Source organism: Emydura macquarii, unplaced genomic scaffold, assembly GCF_026122565.2.
Source record: "Emydura macquarii macquarii isolate MOO-44397 ecotype Brisbane River unplaced genomic scaffold, CSIRO-AGI_Emac_v2 contig_1041, whole genome shotgun sequence".
NCBI lineage: Eukaryota > Metazoa > Chordata > Testudines > Chelidae > Emydura > Emydura macquarii.
This window is the reverse complement of record NW_027131178.1, coordinates 1552126-1574213: the sequence shown is the minus strand read 5'-3', so window position 1 is coordinate 1574213 and position 22088 is coordinate 1552126. Positions and strand designations below refer to the sequence as shown.

At 48.0% G+C, this 22088-nt stretch overlaps 1 protein-coding gene across 1 annotated transcript; it reads left to right on the top strand.

Annotated features, from left to right (window-relative positions):
* Nucleotides 1–380: 380 nt before the first annotated feature.
* On the top strand, nucleotides 381–21118 carry MCM3 (minichromosome maintenance complex component 3). Its single transcript, XM_067544971.1, has 17 exons — nucleotides 381–647; nucleotides 2255–2367; nucleotides 2837–3045; nucleotides 3375–3505; nucleotides 4422–4660; nucleotides 5166–5274; nucleotides 6907–7060; nucleotides 7159–7290; nucleotides 8033–8241; nucleotides 10012–10186; nucleotides 13438–13561; nucleotides 14088–14238; nucleotides 14673–14813; nucleotides 15534–15631; nucleotides 16142–16236; nucleotides 16490–16565; nucleotides 19136–21118. The coding sequence occupies exons 1-17, from the start codon at nucleotides 567–569 to the stop codon at nucleotides 19332–19334; spliced, it is 2436 nt and encodes an 811-aa protein (XP_067401072.1). The 5' UTR covers nucleotides 381–566; the 3' UTR covers nucleotides 19335–21118.
* Nucleotides 21119–22088: the final 970 nt, after the last annotated feature.

Below are 22088 nucleotides of genomic sequence, written 5' to 3'. Positions count from 1 at the left end.
CAGAACAACAGAAATCAGTGCCCTATGGGCAACCACTTGTATTTCATGGGGGGAGGGGCGGACAGTGCTCGTAGAAACTACATATCCCAGGATGCCGCAGCGGGGCGGACTCCCAGTATACAACGCGCAGGGCGGAGCCCCTTCCCTCGCTATGGGCAAACCCCCACCCCGCTTCACCACGCCCCGACGTGCCACTTCCCCCTCCCCGCTGATTGGCTGGAGCTGCGAATGATTACCGTCCTTCGTGTTGGGCTCCGCCTCCTCCCCGCGCTCTCCTATTGGCTGGCCGTCGAGCGGCGCCCGGTCGCAGGCTGACCAATGGGAGCAAGGCTGCGGGGAGGGCGGGACCTTTGGTAAAGCTGGCGGGAAAACGCACCGGGTTTTTGGCGCCACAGTGGGGGCGGAGTCAGCGCGCGATCGAGTGAGCGGCGGGCCCGGTCAACGTGCGGTGCGGTGCGCCCCCTCCCCCCGCCGAGCCCGGCCTGCGCGCGGTCGGACGGAGCCAGCCCCGAGCGCTCTGACTGACTGACTGACTTTGCCCCGCTCCCGCTCCTAGCGCAGGCAGCATGGCGGCCGCCCCGGGGGGCCTGGAGGACGCGGAGCTGCGAGAGGCGCAGCGCGACTACCTCGACTTCCTGGACGATGAGGCGAGGCTGGGGCCGGGGGCCGGGGGCCGATCTCCCGACCCTACTGCGGGTGGTGGGGGGTATTTCTGCTCCAGGCCGGTGCTGGGGAGGCTGCAGAGGGGATTGGGGTCAGGGAGGGTCGGAAAAGGGAACGGCTGAGGTTGGGGGAGGGGCAAACGGTGTGTGGGGGAGGGGAGGGGAGGGCTGTTCCCGGGTTCCCGCTCTTCTGCCCCACAGAGTGAGCTGTGGGTTCTCCGCTTCCCCCGCCCCCTCCCCGTGTCTCACCCTTGCTTGGGTCGAGATCTCCCCTCCCTCCCCCCCCATTACAAAATGCCCCTGTGCATCCATTTCCGGGGAGATCCCGCAGGATGGCACCCCTCCACCACCTTATTCTGAGTAAGGCATCAAAGGACCCCTTGCCATGTGGGGCGGCCCCACGGCCCGCACTCATCCCCTGGTGCTGAGCACCCTTTGGGTTTGCCCTGGAGGCGACAAGAAATCCTATAAAGATGATGAGCCATCAGGTAGCTCACACTAAGATTTTTTCCATCGGGCGTGTCTACGTTTTAAAAAATTGCGTTGACTCAGTTTTAACTAACCTGTGTTAGTTAACTGCTTAAAATAGCAGTAAAGACATGGCAGCTCGTTCCGGTTAGCCCCGGCTTCCTTATAGGCTACTGACTGTCCGCTTGAGGCACCATGTCTTCACTGTTTTAATCCAAGTTGGGTAAACCTCAATCAAGAACACACCTTTTTTGCAATGTAGACATAACCTTTAAAGAATTTGTAATATCTAATGGCTCTTTTACACACACAAGTTGCACTATTTTAAGCATAAAATGTTAAAGTGACTTGACTGGGGGGCTTGTTCTCACTGCAATGGTAACACTTGAGTTACACAGAGTGATTGGGTTAGTTGATGAATTATTATAACTCCTGGTTGCATTTCCCCAGTGCATTACTAGCTTGAGTTTCAGCAGTACTTGAGCTTGAAGCCTTCAACCACCTTTCACCACTTAGCTAGAGATTGTGTGTGGGCAGGAGTCCAGGTAGGGTAACATTTTTTATACTCAAGCTGACTGTGCTGTGAAGACACATCCTTAGTTAAACTTGCACAACTTAGTGTGAAGGTCAGGCCTACTTAAAAGGATTTAAGTATGCCCTTAAAGCTGGGGGTGTGATTCCCAGCTCCAGGAGACATTTTTCTGCTAGCTCTCATTGAGCTAGTGTGCTAAAAATAGATTGTAGTTGTGACGGCGCAAGGGTACTAGCCCCCCAACCAAGTACATGCCTCTTGTCTCAGATGTTGGGTGGTTAGTCCCTCCTGCTGCTAGCGCTGCCATGGCGACACTCTATATTTAGTGAGCTGGCTCAATCAGAGCTTGTGTGTGTGTGTGTGTCTCCTCGAGCTGGGAACTGCATCTCCAACTCAAGGTGAAGACCCCCATGGAAGGCATTGAGAGTGCATCCCTCTATCTGGCCTTTCCTTGCAACAAAGATATTCTGCCATCAATGACAGTTTGGGATTTAGAGCCATTAAAGACATTCCTCTGGAATCAGATCAAATGGGCTGCAGCTCACCAGCTTAACTTCATAAAATGGAACCCTTTTTCCATGGTGTGTTGCAGGAGGATCAGGGGATTTACCAGAGTAAAGTCCGGGATGTGATCCGTGAGAGTCAGTATCGTCTGATTGTCAGCATCAATGACCTGCGGAGGAAGAACCAGAAGAGAGCCAACCGGTAAGCATGGCCTCTAAAGCAATTGGATGAGAGTGGTTAGCAGGATACTTCCAACTTGGCTATTGCAAAGCATGCAACCTTCTGAATGTCCTTTTGTGACTTGGGAATCTAGTGGGGTTTAGGGCCAGACTTATAAAAGTACTTTGACGCCTACAAATGAGCACCTACTGAGACGTTTGAAAGTGCCCTAGTCACTTGGGTTCCTAAATCCCATAGACTTTCAGTGGGGGTTAGGTGCCTAAACTGGTTAGGTACTTAATGTCCATAGTGCATTCTCTTTTTGACTGAAGTGAATTCTCATGTGGGTGGTGCAGGAACATCTGTTGGTGTTTGCCAGTCTCTGCTATTAATCTGTGAAGGCACTAGGAATTGCCACAATGTGAAGAAAAGCTATTCCTGCTGCGGATGTGCTGGCAATGTCCACTCCTAAGAGCTGAACTGACTGGCAGCTCACTGCTCTTTGCTTTAGGCTCCTGAGCAATGCCTTTGAGGAGCTGATCGCCTTTCAGCGCGCCCTGAAGGACTTTGTTGCATCCATTGACGCCACATATGCCAAGCAGTATGAGGAGTTCTACATCGGGGTCGAGGGCAGCTTTGGCTCCAAGCACGTGACACCTCGGACGCTGACATCCTGTTTGCTGGGCTGCATGGTCTGCGTAGAGGGCATTGTGACAAAGTGTGAGTACAGGGGGGCTGAGACATACCCTCTGAGTGCACACATGAGAGCATGGGATTGATAGTTATCTATAGATGCTAGAAGGGTGGGAGCATTGGGAATGGTTAGGGTGATCTAGAATATAACTTGGAGTCCTAGGGTGAAATGTAGCCAAGAATTTTAGGCTTGTTATCAGGAAACATGCCCTGAGAGCTGTTCTGCTGTGGGATAATCTCCCAATGGAAAAGGTGGAAACCCCATTGCTGGAGTCATGGAGAAAAGGTCTGGACAGGGACTATAAGGTTTCTTCCTTCCTAACTTTTTTCCTCCCACCAAACAAATCTAAATGCAGGCTCTCTGGTACGTCCGAAGATTGTCCGCAGCGTCCATTACTGCCCTGCTACCAAGAAGACCATTGAACGCCGATACACGGACATGACAACTCTTGAAGCTTTTCCATCCAGCTCTGTCTACCCCACTAAGGTGAGTAAACGGGAGCTATATCAAATGTTCGCCAGAGGCATGGGGTGGGAAGTGACTTGCCCAAGACCATACAGCAGGCCTGTGGCAGAGCTGAGTATAGATCCCAGGTCTCCTGAGTCCCAGTCCAGTGGACCCACAGTGCAGCCGTCCCATATAGCTATTGGGAGTGAGTTACCTTCCTCTGGCTTCATCTGTGGAGCATGCATATTGACTAAAGCAGCAGTAACATATAGGCTCTGCTGTGGCAGAGGTGCTAATATATTTGGAGCCTCTCCTAGTAGCCAGTTGAAGTCCCTCCCAAGAAACAGACCATCAGCTAACACTGTTTCAGCCTTGAAGGCAGCAGCTCAAAGGGGGCAACTTATGAATTACTTTGCAGTCTCTGCTGGATCTGATGGAGTTCAAATCTAGGCACTTGGTCCAGTGGAAGCATCTGTTAGTCAGACTGGATCAAGCACTCTGTTCAGCAGAGGGATCACAAGGTCTCTGGGGAAGATAATGGGTAATTGGGCTGCCAGTGGCCAAATTACTCACTTCTCACCTGAAGATCTTGCTCATGTAATTGCTCTTGCACAGGTGATCTGTGATTGCCTGTCTGGTGTAGCCAGCAGACCTCTCCATGCCTGCTTAGTCCATGCTAGTGCTTGGGTAGACCAAAGGGGCTCCCACATGGTAGCATAGGCTGTTAGTCTGGGAGCTAGAGAGCCTGGGTGAACCACAAGGTCTCTGTGTCCAGCAGCCTCAGTGAAGAAACACTTTGTGGCACAGTCCTGTCTCATTGCTGCCACAAGGGGCATTTCAGTCTCCCTCCCCGTTACCCAGTTAGGGTGACCCTGTCCTCCTCCCCCCTCCCCCCCCAGGCTCTTCTCCCATGCTCCTATGAATGAGGAGCCTCATAGCTGTGTCACTCTTCTAGGATGAAGAGAACAATCCCCTGGAGACAGAGTTTGGCCTCTCTGTCTACAAGGATCATCAAACCATCACTATCCAGGAGATGCCCGAAAAGGCCCCAGCTGGGCAACTTCCTCGCTCTGTGGACGTGGTCCTGGATGATGACCTGGTGGACAAGGTGAAGCCTGGGGACCGAATCCAGGTCATTGGGACTTACCGCTGTCTCCCCGGGAAGAAGGGGGGCTACACATCAGGGACATTCAGGTGAGGAGCACAAAATAAATCTGCTCTTCATATTGCTGCTTTCATCTTGAAATCTGAGAGAGCATTATGAGAGGATCACTTTGCTTACCACTGAAATGCATCCACTTTTGGGGTGGGACATATTAGCTGTTGAACAGCAGCATGGTGTTATAATTAGGCTAGGACACTGTGTCAGACACCCTGAATCGCCTGAAAAGTACCATTCGCTCTCTCGGGACTATGGATAACCATCACCAAAAAAACGACTGGTAGTTTGGTGCTGAAGAGACACACAGGGTAATGCAAGCCTTAAGAATGATCTTATTGCTCAGTTAATTAAGCAGACATGAGGGCATCACCATAGGGTTTTTCTGAGCTTCCCAGAGTCCCCAAGACCCAGCTTGAGGAGTTGACACATAAGGAAGGATGCTGTGGGTGATTGCTATCGTCTTTAGCTCCTTGGGTGGTTGAGGCGTCTGCAGGGTGATCGTGTTCTGGACTTCACCAAGCTCCCTCTCCTTTCCAGGACCATTTTGATTGCCTGCCATGTGAAGCAGATGAGCAAAGAGGTTTCTCCTCTCTACTCTGCCTCTGATGTGGCCAAGATCAAGAGATTTAGCAAAAGTCGCTCAAAGGTACTAAGCTTCATTTTCAAATGCCTCCTATAGAAAATTGTATATTAGAGATGGGAACATAAACTGGTCAGCCAGCCCATCCCTAGGGCTCAAGGCAGGATTGCTCTGTATGGTGTTTGCTAGTACTTTGTCCAGCTTTAAGTGGCTCTAAAGATATAGCTTCCCCCACTTATATTATGCGGGGTGGGAGGCTCTTCCTCAGTCTTCCCAATATTATATCTTCTGCTTAGTTGCTTCTCATCCCTGAGGCCCAGCATAAACAACTCTTCATAGAATCATAGGGCTGGAAGGAACCTCGAGAGGTCATCTTGTCCAGTCCTCTGTACTCATGGCAGGACTAAGTAATATCTAGATCATCCCAGACAGGTGTTTGTCTAACCTGCTCTTTTAAAAATCTCCAGTGATGGCAATTCCACAACTCCCTTAGGCAATTTTATTCCAGTGATTAACCATCCTGACAGGAAGTTTTTCCTAATATCCAACCTAAACCGCCCTTGCTGCAGTTTAAGCCCATTGCTTTTTGTCCTGTCCTCAGAGGTTAAGAAGAACAATTTTTCTCTCTCCTCCTTGTAACAATCTTTTATGTACTTGAAAGCTGTTATGTCCCTTCTCAGTCTTCTCTTCTCCCGACTAAACAAACCCAGTTCTTTCAGTCTTGCCTCATAGGTCATGTTTTCTAGATCTTGAATCATTTTTGTTGCTCTTCTCTGCACTTCTTCCAATTTGTCCACTCTTCCTGTTGATGGTGTTCAGATACTAGCTCAGTGTCCGTGTAATCCTTTGTGCATGTGCTGATTGAGCTGGAATTCAGTTGTATATCTCATGCGTTTGCTCTTCATAGCAGTCTTAAGTTGCTTCACTCTCAGACCCTTCCCTTCTCCTTAGCTGATCAAAGATTGAGCATTGCCAAGACTCAAAGGATTCAAGGTCAAATCCTACATTTATCTATGAGAAAAACATATCCGCCCCAATCCACTCCCCTCCTCCCTTACTGCTGTGTCCGCAGGTCATTTCTTAACCATAGAGTCCCCGCAGACTCACCTCCCCTTCAGAACTATGTCCTGAAGAGATTTCCCAGCCTGCCTTGCTCTTAAAGGGATCGCTGCTTTACCAGGAGATAGAAAACTTGAGCAATACGTGGGAATATTAAAAATATCAATCTTTTTCTCTTGTAAATAACATTGATGTAAGGTCTGGCCCAGTGTAAAAAAAACCACACTCCTTTTGTTGTGTAGAGGTGCACCCGGATTAAAATCACAGTTGTAAAAATGAACCCTTCCTTCCCCTTAGATCAGCTGAAGGGATTTAAAACACCTTATGTAACCTCTCAGTTGCTCTTTACCTTTTTTCTCGTTTTACCTTTTTTCGGGTTGAAGTACAGTGAACTAGTCAGAACAATGTCTCCCTTGCTAGTTCTCATGACCTAGCCCAGTTCTGGGAGTTTCAGTCCTGCCGGGGAATGTGTCTGATGCGTAACACTTGCCAGTGAAAGCCCCTTCATTTCCTATTAATTTTAAACCCACTCATTTGACTCAAAGGCTGAACTGCCTGATCATGTCCCTTTAAGGGGCAGCCATTTTTGTTAGCTGACTGGGTTTCTTTATGTGTTGCACCTCATTTCCTCTGCCTTAGGATATCTTTGACCAGCTCTCGAGGTCTCTGGCCCCCAGTATCCATGGTCATGAGTATATCAAGAAGGCGATTCTCTGCATGCTGCTTGGAGGGGTGGAGAAGGTCCTGGAGAATGGGAGCCGCATCCGAGGAGACATCAACATCCTGCTGATAGGTAGAGCAGGGGGGAGCAGCATTGGGATGCTATGGTGATTAGAGGGCAAAGCCTGTGTGATGGAATGCTCCATAATCGCTTGGCCTTGTCCTTTTCAGGAGACCCTTCGGTTGCCAAGTCTCAGCTGCTGCGTTACGTGCTTGCCACAGCTCCCCGGGCCATCCCCACCACTGGCAGGGGCTCCTCTGGGGTTGGTCTGACTGCTGCTGTCACCATGGACCAAGAAACCGGTAAGGAGCAGCGTGGGTTAAAGTTGCAGTGCTTTGCTGGGAGAGGATATTGGGAGGAAGGAAGTAATGGGAATAGCTCTGTAAGGTGTGAGTTTGCTGTAGCATGTGTCCTCCAGCCATGACAGGACCATTAGTTGCTCTTGCTGGAAGCTTTACATGGTGGGTAACCTCTTCTCTGGAGCCAGAGCATTGTTGGTGGGTGTCTGCTCTGCATCTGCTGGCTTGCAGCTTTGTACATCTTCTCATACTGCATGTGATCTGAGCAGAGCCTGCCTGGGCAGCTAGGTAAATGGTTCTCAGCTCTTCCTGATCCTGTGTGTGGGATCCCACAAGGCAGCAGGAGCTGGTTGTGCTGTGTCCCTGAGTCACTGCACAGATGCTGTTGGCCTTCCTGCTGCTGGAAATATCTGTGTGAGAACTAACAGTACTTAGTTCTTTGAATAGGGTCTGGTTACTTACCACCCAAGGTCCCATCCCACTGTCAGTTCCTGCCATGCCTTTCAAACTTGAGGATCCACCTCACTTGACTTTCCCTGTGTCATCCCCATCACTCTGCCTAGCTCTTTGCAGCGGAAAGGAGAACTCTTTCAAGCCAGGATTTAATATGCTCCTCAGCCACCTGGGTTTTGGGGTGTTGAACCCCAGATTTTGGGGAGCTGTAGGATCTCTATGAATTTCAGACCAAAGGGGAGGGCTTGAGGATGCTGGCCTGTACATAACCCTAGATTCCTCCCTGCTCCAGGTGAACGCCGCTTGGAAGCAGGGGCCATGGTCCTGGCTGACCGGGGCGTGGTCTGCATTGATGAGTTTGACAAGATGTCCGACATTGACCGCACAGCCATCCATGAGGTGATGGAGCAGGGCCGCGTGACCATTGCCAAGGCAGGCATCCATGCCAGGCTCAACGCCCGCTGCAGCGTGCTGGCTGCAGCTAATCCTGTCTACGGCAGGGTGAGTCAGGACAAGCACTGGTGATCAAGGGGGGCTCTCTGGATCAACTCTTCTCCTAGTAGCTACTGAGAACTGGAGGTGGGAGCATGCAAAACTGGAGGTGACCGGAGCCACCTTCCAGGAGACAATCATCTGATCTCCTGAGCAAGAGGCCCTGATAGAAATTCCAGATGGTAAAAACCTTCAATCCAAATAACAGGGCTGCTGGGTAGATCAGAAGAACATAAGAGCAGCCATACTGGGTGAGACCAATGGTCCATCTTGCCCAGGATCCTGGCTTCAGACAGTGGCCAATGCCAAGTGCTTGAGAGGGGAAGGTCCCCTTGCAGCTGCAGAAGCCAAAAGCCTATGCCAATGTCCACACTGGGCAGGGCCCAGACTTTGCCTGGATGTCCAGTGCATCCCCGTCTTGAAATCAATGAGCTGGAGTCTGAACATGGCTTCTAACCCATTCTGTAGAGTTCATCCCAAGAGCTGTTAAACTGGTCAACTAAAGCAACACCTGGTTTTCTGAACTGATCTGGAAAGTGCCTGGCTTCTTGTTGACTCTGGGGGAGGCAGAGTGTAAAATGAACTGGTTGTCTTTGTAAACAGAGCAACAATGCACGGTGGGGTGGGAAGATGCTTCTGGGTTTGGTTTCCAGGGGCAGCATTCAGACCAGGATGGTGTTGGCACCTTCGTTCTTAAACCCTGTGTCAGGAGGGTTCTCCCAGCCACATGAAAAACCACGATGTCCAAACACTGTTCATAGTTCTGGATGTAGTCTTTTATTTGTATTTAAAGTAAATTTTAGTGATGTTCTATTACCCCATCGAGAGTTCGGCTCTGGTGGCTACAGTCTTGCGTTCAACAGTTATCTCTGGCTGTTCTAGATCTAGAGCTTATAGGAACACATGAAATCATAGGGAAGTAACATCTACAATTACAGGAACAAGGTTTACTATCTTTGACTAATTTTGTAAAGTTACCAACAAAGTTCTGAATGGCACAGCATATATAACTCCTAGATATATCCATGCACCAGGTCTAGTTAGTCACACTCACCACCTCCTAGATAGCATTAGGGCTTTATAGAGGGTGTCATGGAGTGATTATCAGTGGAGGGATGGTTCCTGCTGGTGTTTTCCCATAGGAAGCTCAATTTTCACAATCTGGGCACTTTCTTTTTACAATGTTATTTGACTATCCCTATGTTCTGCACATGTGCATGATGGTGTCAACCCCCTTTTTTTCTTATTGATCTGATATCCCCAAAACGTGTTACCCCATTTTCTATAGGTTTTGTATAGTTCCCTTCATTCTCATTAGCATTGATGCAGAACCTGTATCCTGTGGTTAAGACACATGTTTGAGATAAACATGCCTCTAACGCATATTTTTGTGATTTTTAAAATTAATCTTCCGGCTACATTTTTGCAATATTACCCCTTGGTACATCTTTTCCTATAATCTTAGGGCATCGGGTTGTTCGTTGGTCACTTACTTGTTTCAGCATTTCTTCTCTCTAATGCCTAAAATAGCTAAGCTAAAATCCTCCAGGCCTCAACCTGTGTTTCAGTTTTTCTTCCTTAATCCTTAATACATAATTATCACTTCTAAATGCTGATCAATTCTGTACTTCTATAACCCTGCAACTTAACTTCAGTTAGCATACCATGATTATATACGACATGACGTCAGTTAATTATAACCTCACACAATAAATTAATGATAAAATAAAATCATTGGCTACGTGGGTCTCCTATAACTCCTCTCCCTACCTTTTGCAGTATGATCAGTACAAAACTCCCATGGAGAACATAGGCCTTCAGGACTCCTTGCTGTCCCGATTCGATCTGCTCTTCATCGTCTTGGATCAGATGGACCCGGAGCACGACAGGGAGATCTCAGACCACGTCCTGCGAATGCACCGGTACCGAGGACCCGGCGAGCAGGATGGGGATGGTGAGTTCAGTCTTCTCTCCCCACCACTCTCCCCAGTCCTTTGTGAAAACATCTGCTCAGTGTATAGTGACAATCAAAAAAGCGAACAATGTTATGAATTATTAGAAAAGGGAAGATAATAAGACAGAAAATCTTAATGCCACTACATAAATCCATAGTATGCCCATACCTTGAATATTCTGGGCAGTTCTGGTTCCCCCAGCTCAAAAAAGATACCTTAGAATGGGAAAAGATACAGAGGCGGGCAGCAAAATGATGAGGGGTATGGAACAGCTTCCATATGAGGAGAGGTTAAAAAGACAGGAACTTTTCAGCTTAGAAAAGAGATGACGAAGAGGAGATATGATAGAGGTCTATAAAAACATGACAGGTGTGGAGAAAGTTAACAAGGAAGTGTTGTTTACTCTTTCCCATAACACAAGAACCAGGGGTCACCCAAGGAAATTAATAGACAGCAGGTTTAAAACAAAAGGATGTACTTCTTCACACAGTGAGTTACTTCTTCACAGTGAGTTGTGTGTGTTACCCCACCAAGTCGTGGTTATTCCAGTCATATCATAGTTTCTTGACTGAGCCAGGTCTTCTAATTCCTCCTGCTTGTTTCCCAGGCTTCTTGGGTTTATGTATAGGCACTTGAGATAACTGGCTGATTGCCCTACTTTCTGAGAGCAATTCCAGAGGCCTCCCCTGTTGCACCCTCCTCCTTCTGCTTCCTTGTGGTGTCCCACTTCTCCACTTATCTCCGGGCTTAGGTCCCCGTCCCCCACTGAACCTAGTTTAAAGCCCTCCTCACTAGCCAGCCTGTCTGCGAAGAAACTCTTCCCTCTGTTTGTTAGCTGAATCCTGTCTCTTCCTAATAATCCTTCCTGGAACAACATCCCATGATCAAAGAATCCAAAGTCCTCCCTCCGACACCACCTGTGTAACCACGCTTTTAGTTCCGCAATGCGACGGTCCCTACTTGGGCCTTTTCCTTCAACAGGGAGGATGGACGAGAACACACTTGCACCTCAAACTCCTTTATCCTTCTTCCCAGAGCCACGTAGTCCACAGTGATCCGCTCAAGGTCGTTCTTGGCAGCGTCATTGGCGCCCATGTGGCGAAGTAGGAAGGGGTAGCGGTCCGAGGGCTTGATGAGTCTTGGCAGTCTCTCCGTCACATCCTGAATCCTAGCTCCAGGCAAGCAGCAAACTTCTCTAGTTTCCCGGTCCGGACGGCAGAGTGATGACTCCGTCCCCCTTAGGAGGGAGTCCCCGACCACCACCACTTTTCTCTTCTTCTTGGGAGTGGTGGTCATGGAACCCCCATCCCTACGACAATGCATCCCATGCCTTCTGATCAACAGGGTCTCCTTCTGATCCATTCCCTCAAATGAGTCTTCCAAATCGTTCTCCACCGTAGTACCTGTGCAGAGAGCCTGAAAATGATTCCTTACCTCTATCTGCATGATGGGCATATAGGTTCTCTTTCTTTGGGAGGTCATATGCTGCCAGTTTTCTTCCCCATTCTTCAGTCTCCCCTCCACTGTCTTCTCTGATACTGCAAGCACAGCATAAACAATGGAAGAAAAACAAATCATGTCTTTGATCGAGAAAGACTTCATTTTCTTTAATGCAATGCAGGGTTGATATTTGGGTCTCTAGTCCTTTAACCTTCTCTTCCAGTATGGAATCCAGCCTGCACTTTGTACAGATAAAGTCGACTCTATCCTGTGGGAGAAAGACAAACATAGCACATCCAGTGCAGGTGACAACAACAGATCGCTCACTTTCCATATCTTTCCTCTGAGAGCCTCTTCAGATGGTGTATTTACTGCTCAGCTAAGTCTGAAAGGCAAAAACCTGCTATGGGCTCTCCCCCGGTGAACTCCCAGGCAAACTCCTGTTTGCCTTTCCTCTGTTCACAGCTCACTTGGTTCGCAACTGGCTGCTTCTTATAAGGATGCTGACTCAAAGCAGTTGCCCTGGCTCAGTGCCTCCCTCTCCAATCAACCACTCAAGGCTCACCTGGAACAAAGCACTCCCAATTCACACTTTTCAAACAATCACACACACACAGTCAACTGTCAAACAGTCCCTGTCATTTGCACCAGTCAATCAAACAAATGGTCATGGAGGATATGTCCATCAATGGCTATTTACTAAGGGGGATCAGGGATGCAATCTCATCCTCTGGGTGTCCCTGACAGCCAGAAGCTGGGACTTGATGATAGGGGATGGATCACTTGATAATTCCTCTGTTCTGTTCATTCCCTCTGAAGCATCTGGCATTGGTCACTGTCAGAAGACAGGATACTGGGTTACATGGACCATTGGTCTGAACCAATATGGCCATTCCTATGTGAAAGCCCATCTTTTTGTTCAGGTACCCCTGACTGTGTTTCTTCTCCCTTGCCCAAGACCTTGGGACCATGCGCCCCAAATTTTTCCAGGCTTCATGTCACATCTGCCATTGTACTGGCTGTGGAGTGCATCAGCCCTGCTCGTTTGCAGCCTGGGATCCCACTGTCGGTTGGATGGATGCTTCTCTTCATTTCTGTGCCCTGAGGATCTGGAACCAACAGAGAGGAGGGGCTGGACTTTGATCTCCCACAGTGCAGTGCATAGGCCATTGAGCAGTCTAGCTCTCTCCCTCTGATAGCTTGCTACGTGCCAGTCCCGGCAAGGGTGGAGAATAAACAGAAAACTGGGCTATTGGGAATGAATGATGTTTGACTCAGGCGGAGACATACTAATCTGAAGTGCTTTCCTGCATTGGTCTGTGTCTTGGTTGATTGGGTGACAAGGTGAACCCAGCTAAGCAATGCATGAAACTCTCTTGGGGGCTCAACCTGCAGCATAATTGGACTCAAGCTTCCCCTTTCTCAGTTTTAAATGAGAGGAAAATCCTATTAAATCTTGTCCATCCCTGGGGTGAGGGCAGTGCATGATGATTGCCTGCAGTACATTTTTCAGTGGCTTGTCCTGTCCAGTTGGGTATTTCCTCCACTCCTCGTGGAAGATACTCAGATCTCACAGGTAATGAGCTTTCCCTGATATTTGGCCTACAATTTCCTTTGCTCAGTCAAATCCCATTTCTCCTAGGTATACATGCCCTGTTATCAGCCTAAACCATGGCTCTCCCTCCTTGATACTAGCCAGTTGTAAGGGTTTCTGGGGTGATATCTGTGCCTTAGCCAAGCTATGTACTAGCCTCTTGAGGGTTCAGGCCTGGAGCATATGTAAATGCTGCTTTCCTAATGTATCACCCAGCCATGCCCCTGGGCAGCGCAGTAGAGATCCTGGCTACGGATGATCCTAACGTTCAGGAGGAGGAACAGGAGCTACAAGTCTATGAGAAACATGACAACCTTCTGCATGGTCCCAAGAGGCACAAGTGAGTGTGTCCCCGTGTCCGTAGTGATTCAGACATGAGCAGACTGCCATGCTGCTCTCAATGCAGAGGGCTGAGCCTGCGGTTTCGTTCCTGGTTTTATCTTCTAGGAGGTTCGCGGTGCGACTGATTATAAACTGCTGGGGCTTTGGCATGACCCTGTAAGCTCCTTTGTGGGCTTTCCAAGGGAGTGGGAGAAAAGGTACAGTTAGCAGCAGTACCTGTTTGGGCAAAAGGATCCCTGGAAGGATCATTAGCCTACCGCTGACAGGTGCCTCGCCCTGGGGTGGAACACAGCAGCCATTTGCACCTGGCCCATAACACAAGTCTTCAAGAGGGTCATGGAGAGTATGTATGTGGCTGAGCATCCCTGGGATGTGTATATTCCACCTGCAGCCCTGAGTGTTCCTGTTCTTTCTGTGTTGCTCATATTCGGGGGGCTTTTCTTGTACAAGGGAGTTGCATGGTACAAATGGAGTCTTCTGGTCCCACTCCATAACTTGAGCAGCTGTTTGCATGTCTCCACCAGAGAGAAGATAGTTAGCATGGAGTTCATGAGAAAGTACATCCATGTGGCCAAGAACATCAAACCGGTGTTGACTCAAGAGTCAGCGAATTACATAGCAGAGGAGTACTCCCGCCTCCGCAGCCAGGACCAGATGAGCTCCGATGTTGCCAGGGTGAGCGAACCTATCTGGGATGGGGGAAGCAGGAGGAGACATAGAGAGAGCCCTGAATGGGTCAGCTCCATCCTTTTCCCTTCCTCTGCTCCCTTGTGCCAAGGAAACTGAGTCACACATCCGGTCCTGAGGTGTACTCTCTGAGATGCCCATTGGGTTGTGGTGCTCTGATGAGGTGAACTCCTCTCATTCTCTCAGGTCCTTGCTCTAATTCTGTGTGTGTGGGTGGGGAGGGGAGGGTGAGAAATGTCAGTCTATTTCCCATGCCCCAAAGATGGATTTCAAACAGCGTCTCTTCCCTTCAATCAGTCTGTGGTGGGACTCTGCTTGCAACTGTCCGACATGGACGACAATAAATGCGTGGGCGTTGCCACGACATGGAGCTGTTATCTGACCCCTCAGTCATTGGATTGTCCTCTGTTCTTCCTTCCCAGACCTCTCCTGTCACGGCCCGTACATTGGAGACGCTGATCAGGCTTTCCACGGCCCACGCGAAGGCCAGGATGAACCAAACGATTGACCTGCAGGATGCGGAAGCTGCTGTCGAGCTGGTGCAATTCGCCTATTTTAAAAAGGTGAGAGTGCAGTGTGGGTGTCCATGGGTATTGGGAACCACACAGGGCTCCTGGTGCCAAAGGGCTCAATTAAAGGAGGGAAACCCACACTGAAACTTCCAGAATCTGGTTGTTCTCTGCATGGCTTTCCACTGTGGAGCTGGCTGTTCTTGGCGTCCTGGTTGAGCACTGGGGCTTGGCAGCTGCAGAGCAGGGTACGAGACTCCCCTCTGTGAGCCGCCTTCTAAGACCCAAGCTGCAATGGGCTTCTCGCTGCATGATCTAAGAAGCAAGCCGCCTAGCTGGTTTGCTTTTGGTGGTCTTAGCCGTTTGGGGGAAGGAGGGATTTGGAGCTTTGCTCTTTTTCATGGAGAGTTGACTTAATCTGTGTCATGATGCTGCAGCAGCGGGTTCCTTAGAAATACATCTTGTGGTAATTTTGGAATACTGGGTGTGAGGACTCCTGGGTTCTATTTCCAGCTATGCTGCTAACTGTGGGTAGGTGATTCAAACTCTGTGCATAAGTTTCCTTGTGTAAAATGGGAATAGTACTCTACATCTTGGGTTGTTGAGGCTTAATTAAGGTACATAGCACTCTGAGATCTCCACTGCTACATAAATACCCTGTATTCCCAGGCCACTGCTGTGATCTTTCTTGGATACTGAGCACGTATCAAATGCCTGAGGCGTTTACTCGCCCATTAATCTGCTTGCATTGGGTTGTCTGACTTCCTTCTGCAGGTGTTAGAAAAGGAAAAGAAACGCAAGAAGCAGGCAGAGGATGATACGGAGACCGAAGAGGAAGAGGAGCCAGAGGGTGGGGAGAGAAGGAGAAAAAGGTGTGTTGGGGGGGGAGAGGGAGTGTTTTGGGGAGAGGGTGCTAGCTGGGATTGGTGAACCCAACTGGGTGAGAAAGATGGTGAAATTGATCAGCCACATCTGTGTGGAGAAGCAACACCTGGAATGGATTTTCTAGGAGAGATCAGACTGTACTTAACAAAGCCGAATCCCCAAAGGCTGTTGGCTGGAGGGTATTTCATCAGCTGGCTGTAAGCTTGGAACCTCTGTCTAGGAGTTGGGGGCAGAGGGAAAAGCTTCATAAAAAAAGTTTTAGAAAAGGTCATGGACTTTGGGTGGGGTGGAAATCTGAATTTTTTTTAACTTCCAAATGCTTTGACCAGTCACAGGGGTGCTGCTCATTTGTTACCAATCAGTGATTGAAGAGAAGTGCTGAATTCACTCCAGCTGTATCCTCACCTTGTGGTTACAGATGTGCAGCATCTCTCCTGTGGCATGGGAGGCACATTGCCTAGTGTGGTGAGGGATGGCAGTAACCTGTTGCCTTGCAGGAGGAAGAAGGCGCGCTCTGCGGATCAGGAAGCCAAGGAGGGGGATTCCTATGACCCGTATGACTTCAGTGACACGGAAAAGGAAATGCCAGAAGGTGAGTGGCTTTCTTTCCCTCTCTTCCGGGATCTTGTGTGCACAAGGCGCTGTACGTTACTGTCTCCTGCCTTGTGCTGATGGAAAGAAGGGGACTGGTGCTGGACATGGGCATGACATGGAAGAGTCCTTTGAATGGCATGCTGCTTGGAGTCTTGTGTCTTGTGTCTCGTGTCTCGTGTGTATGCATGCATTGGAAGGATGATGTATGGCTCTTAGTTGCCAGTTGTCACATCTTTGCTTTCTGCTTCCAGTGCAGGCACATACGCCAAAAACTCCTGAACCTGCAGAGACTGGAGGGAGTAAAAAGACAGAGTTGGCTGACTCAAGGTGAGTGGTGGGTTAAAGAAGAGTGGGGTTTGTCATTGGATCTGAAAGGGGTCAGCTTTCTGGCTTAGCTTCAAATAAACTCTTATCCAGAAACAAACATGGAAATCTTGGGGGGATTCCCCACTTTTCCTTTTAAGTAAAATAGCGAGCCTGCGCGACAGCCCAGCAGACAGACTTCCACAAAACAGGTGCAGCGTGAGCTCACCCACCCTGTGTTGCCTTTCTCCCTGCTCAGGGAAAAGGAGGGGTTAGTTAGACCTTCCTCTTCCTGCTGAGACAGGCTGCCTTTGATGTGGACACATGACAAGTCCCTTGTCTTGCTTCAGATAGGCACCTGAACGGTGGTAACTTCTGATCATTACTGGCTTGGGGTGGATTTGAACCAGCCCCCTGGATGTAACAGGTTCTTGCCCTGCTAGCAGTATATTGAGCTCTTCCCCCCCCCCCCCCCTTTTCTTTTTTTTTGGGTGAAGGTGGCTTACATTGCAGACAGAAATAAGGATAGTGTACTTTAGTCTTTGTGGGATTTAACTCCCAAGTGGGGGAGCGAACTGGGTGTTGGAAGACTTCATTCAGTCCCTTGGAGTAAAGAGAATAAGGAGACCAGTTCTGGACTTGCAAGTCTCACAGTATCTTATCAGCAAGCTGAAGAAGTTTGGGTTCAATGAATGGGCTATAAGATGGATAGAAAACTGGCTAGATCATCGGGCTCAGTGGGAAGTGATCAACAGCTTGATGTCTAGTTGGCAGCCAGTATCAAGCGGAGTGCCCCCGGGGTTGGAGCTGTGGTCTGTTTTGTTCATCATCTTCATTAATGATCTGAAGGATGGGGGTGGATTGCACCTTCAGCAAGTTTGCAGATGACACTAAAATGGGGGGAGTGGTAGATACCCTGGAAGGCTGGGATAGGATACAGAGTGACCTAGACAAATTGAAGGATTGGGCCAAAAAAAATCTGAGGTTCAACAGACAAGTGCAGAGTCCTGCACTCTAGGACCTAAGAATCCCATGCACTGCTATAGACTGGGAACCCAATGGCTAGGCAATAGTTCTGCAGAAAAGGACCTGCAGTTCACAGTGGATAAGAAGCTGGATATAAGTCGAAAGTGTGCCCTTGTTGCCAAGAAGGCTAAGGACATATGGGGGCTGTGTTAGTAGGAGCATTGCCAGCCGATCAAAGGAAGTGATTATTTCCATCTATTCGGCACTGGTGAGGCCACATTTGGAGTATCGTGTTTAGTTTTGGGCCCCCCACTATGGAAGGGATATAGATAAATTGGAAAGAGTCCTGGGGAGGGTAACAAAAATGATTAGGGGGCTGGAGCACATGATTTATGAGGAGAGGCTGAGGGAACTAGGCTTGTTTAGTATTCAGAAGAGAAGAATGAGGGGGGATTTGATAGCAGCCTTTAACTACCTGAAAGGAGGTTCCAGAGAGGATGAAGCTAGGTTGTTTGGAGTGGTAATAGATGACAGAACAAGGAGTAATGGTCTTAAGTTACAGTGAGGGAGGCCTGGGTTGGATATTAGGAAAAAGTTTTTCAGTAGGAGGATGGTGAAGCTCTGGAATGGGTTCCCTAGGGAGGTGGTGGAATCTCCATCCTTAGAGGTTTTTAAGGTGCGGCTTGACAAAGCCCTGGCTGGCATGATTTAGTTGCGGTTGGTCCTGCTTTGAACAGGGGGTTGAACTAGAAGACCTCCTGAAGTCCCTTCCAGTCCAAATCGTCTGATTCTATGAAAGGTCGTACATGCTTTCTAAACCTTTCAGAATTAACCCATCTTCCACCTGAGGAGCCTGATAGGCCAATGTCCTTTTCGACCCTTTCACAAGAGTTGGGGCTGTCTGTTTGCTGAACCGGAAGGATGGCCTTGAGTCTACTTAAACCCAGACTTTATGTATCCCAAGTTAATTCTTTCTTGCTTGGGTTCTGGCAAACCCAGTTTGAACTAATGTACACAAACAAAGTATTCAGAAAATGGTACTTCTCTAGGGAAGTCTACAGTCTTAGTGACTTGTCTTTATCACCCCCAGTGTGTTTAATCCCTGGAGGAGATGTGGTAACCTTCTCCCATGAAGTAGAATATAATCATACGAAAAAATTAATAAATTTAATACTGCATGAGGTTGCAATAGCTGTCACAAGCAGTCTTTGCAAGAGTTAGGGGGACTTTAACCCCCCTGAGCTGTCCAGGTTGGTTATTGGATAAAATACCATCTGCTGTTCAATTAAAGTATTTTTTGCTTCCTGTTCTGAATGATATTTCCCTGTTGGGTGCAGCAATTCTATCTAGTTTGTGAAACACTTAGCACCTTCCAACCAGTAGGATTCCAATGTCAAATAGCCATTACCATTGACCCTGACTCATGTGGCTGGTAGATAAGGCACTAAGGCGATGAGTCCCTTAAAAATTCCCAAGATATGCTGCTGGTATTAGGGGCCTCAATCTTTGGTTAATGCTGAGAACATTCTTGTGCGTGCTCTCTCTCTGGGGAAGAACTAATGGCTGGGAATGAAGAATGATTTGAATCTAGTTTCTGATTCTAATTGCCCTTCCTCCTGCTTGGCTAGACTGAAAGCGTTCAAGGCTGGCCTCCTGGAGGTGTTCAGAGCTGCCCATGCGCAGTCCGTGGGTCTGAAGAGCCTGATGGAGTCCATCAACCGGGACAACCCTGACCCCTTCTCATCAGCTGAAGTTAAGGTGGCACTGGAGCACATGCAAGACGATAACCAGATCATGATGTCAGATGACATTATCTTCTTAATCTGAGCTTTGGGTGGGAGAGGCCGAGTTCCCATGAATTTAATCTGGAAACTCTTCTCCTATGAGGCCCAGACCCATCCTGAAAGCTTTACTCGGAAGAACTGAACTTTCTGCCACTTGTAGCCCAAGCCTGAATTGGGGAACTCTGCAGCTGTAGCTCTGTACTGTCTCATGGAGCTTGGGGAGGAATAGAGAAATTGGTTCCTAGAGGCCCGGGACTCCAAAGTCTGTTTTGGTTAGTTGGATTCCAAAACCATTGAAATGTTTTTTTTTTTATGAGTAGCAAAAAGCCCTTAGTACATATTACTGGTCTTCCAAATGTGCTTTAGGTCAATCTCCGTTATATGCAGCCTCTAAAGAGGTTCAACCGTCGTCCTGAATGAAGTCGATTTGGGCTTTTTTATCTTGGTATGGAGTGCTCAGGATACAGGTTCTTGCCATATACTTTCACATAGCACAGATTTCTCATTCTGAAGTGGTCCTTTTTAAAACCCACCTCCATTTTTTAAAAATGTCTTCCTAAAGTGTAATTTTAATTTTTTTACAATGGCATTGCACAAATTCACCATTTGGTGGTGACAGTTTTATAAATTTTCATACTTTAATGATTTTAAATGGGATGTTATTGTGCATTTAGTCAGAAAAGTGACTGTCAAAATGACATTGGATTCCATAGTTTCTAGTGATTCTAGACTTGAATCTGCTCAGTTTGAGTCAGGAAAATGTGTTCTTTTCCCTGTATGCTTATGCTGCATACTGAACCTCAGCTGGAATATTTGGACCATTTTCAATAATGATTCTGCAACTGGATCTTAGTTGACACTCCCAGGAGTAGGCATGTTTGACTTGGCAGATGTGATTTAAAGGTTATTCCTATTATGCAATATTAGATTGGGTGTGGTAGGTGAGCGAGGCTAAGAATGAGTGGATCTTGCAGCCCTATCTAGAATTTCAAAGCCAAATTGATAATGAGGGTTGGAGAGGTTAGAAACTGCTGAGTTGGGAACATGTTTCAATACCAGGGTTCTACATATCAAGGAATTTAAGGTTGCCGAGTTTCTAAAGGATACATACAATTCCAGATCTCTGTCCAGAGTTCTCATCTATGTCATTAACAGTTCTACCTATAGAATGAGTAGAACAAGACCCATGATAAATTGAAAGCCATGTCTAATAGTGGAGACAAAGTAAAGGTTTCCTAAATCGTTTTAGGTGCTTTTGAGCCTATATCCCATTACTTTTCTAAGGGATTTAAGCACCAAGTCCCACTGAAAGTTAAATTTTACCCAGAGACTCCGTGAGTACTGTCAGCTGAATTAGTGCCCATTCCTATCACTACTGTACAAGGGCAAGCAGAGGAAGATGCAAAGTGTTATAAACTCCCTTTTGGCCGGTGATTTGTCAGACTGAAGATTTGGGCTTCTGGAATATATGATGTAATAGGCTTATGCACAGAGAGAGAATCAGCTGTTCCTAGAAGGCTCCAAACCCAGATGCCTAGAGTTATGTTTCAGATGACTTGTGTTCAGTGGAACCTGTCCTGAGTAACTTTCTCATTGTACCAGCACTTGCCTAGCAGTGCTGCTGCAAAGTCGATCAGAATTGTGTTAGTAACTTTGTATTAGGAGCTCTCTCTCTAAAGGGTTCTGAGCAGCGTGGCTGCCGAAAGTGGTCCTTGCTATTTCACTTTTTGTACAGCGAATACTGCTTTTTCCTTTGTATAACTGTTGTCTGTCTTGTGTTCAGTGATGGGGATGCTACAAAACTTATTCAAATAATAAAATGTCAGTCATGTCTCTCTGGTGCAGTGCCTTCTGTTGCAGATGTTCTGTGGAATTGGATTTTGCCGAGCAGAGGGCATGTAACTTGGCTGTGTTGGGAAGCTCTGCACCCAACGTGGCAGCTTCTGAGCACATGGGCAGATCCTTTGTATTGAGGGATGGCTTAGAAGTGTTGCCTCCATGGGTCTTTAAAGCAGGTGTGTGTGAAGCAGGACTTGTCAGCTTTTGTGCTGATGCCAATGAGATCAGCAACCATTAAATATTTTGGGATGGGTATATTGTAGGCAGAGTGAAGTAACAGTTGAGACAGGCTTCATTTAGAGATGACTCCTCTTGGCCCGAGGGTGTTACTGTCCAATCACTTTTGAAGACTGATTAACAAAGCACTGCATTGTATGGCATTTGGTACACGCATTACTCTATATTATCCCCTGTTGTGCATATGCCTAGAACAAGGGGCCCCACTCGCAGATGGGTCTTCTAGCCACTTCAATAATACAGGTGATTAGCAATAAGCGGGCACTGGAGTGCACTCAGAATAATGATGGTAGCTAAAGAAGTTATTACAGATGGCTGCAGCTTGACTCAGTCATGAGTGCTGGGTCTGTGGAAATGAAATACCTACATGAGTTAACATCTGTCAAGTTTCCCTGGGGAAATCACTGCACCATTCTCACATGCCATGGTTGTAGCGGGCTGAACACGGGAACCAAAGCCTAAATCTGAGCCTCAGGTCTGCTGCTGACTGGCCCTGCACAGGTTACTTAACCTCCTTGTCTATCTGCCCCATCTGTAAAATTGGGATGATGTCTCCCGGCTATGTTAAAGAATTGGATTAGAGGCCAGTCATGCAAGAGCCTAAGCATGCTCCTTGCCCTCTGACTCTGAGTGGTGAGAGCACTTATTACCCTGGGGCTTAGCAGCTCCTAGTATTGATGTTTGTGTAACCTAGCACATCACCTTGTAGCTTATATTGTAA

Excerpts from the sequence above, each read along its gene's own strand:
- MCM3 (XM_067544971.1), top strand. The coding sequence starts at position 567 with ATGGCGGCCGCCCCGGGGGGCCTGGAGGACGCGGAGCTGCGAGAGGCG. Across the intron at positions 4,661-5,165 it reads TACACATCAGGGACATTCAG|GACCATTTTGATTGCCTGCC; the intron begins GTGAGGAGCACA and ends TCTCCTTTCCAG. Across the intron at positions 16,237-16,489 it reads GGAAAAGGAAATGCCAGAAG|TGCAGGCACATACGCCAAAA; the intron begins GTGAGTGGCTTT and ends TTCTGCTTCCAG.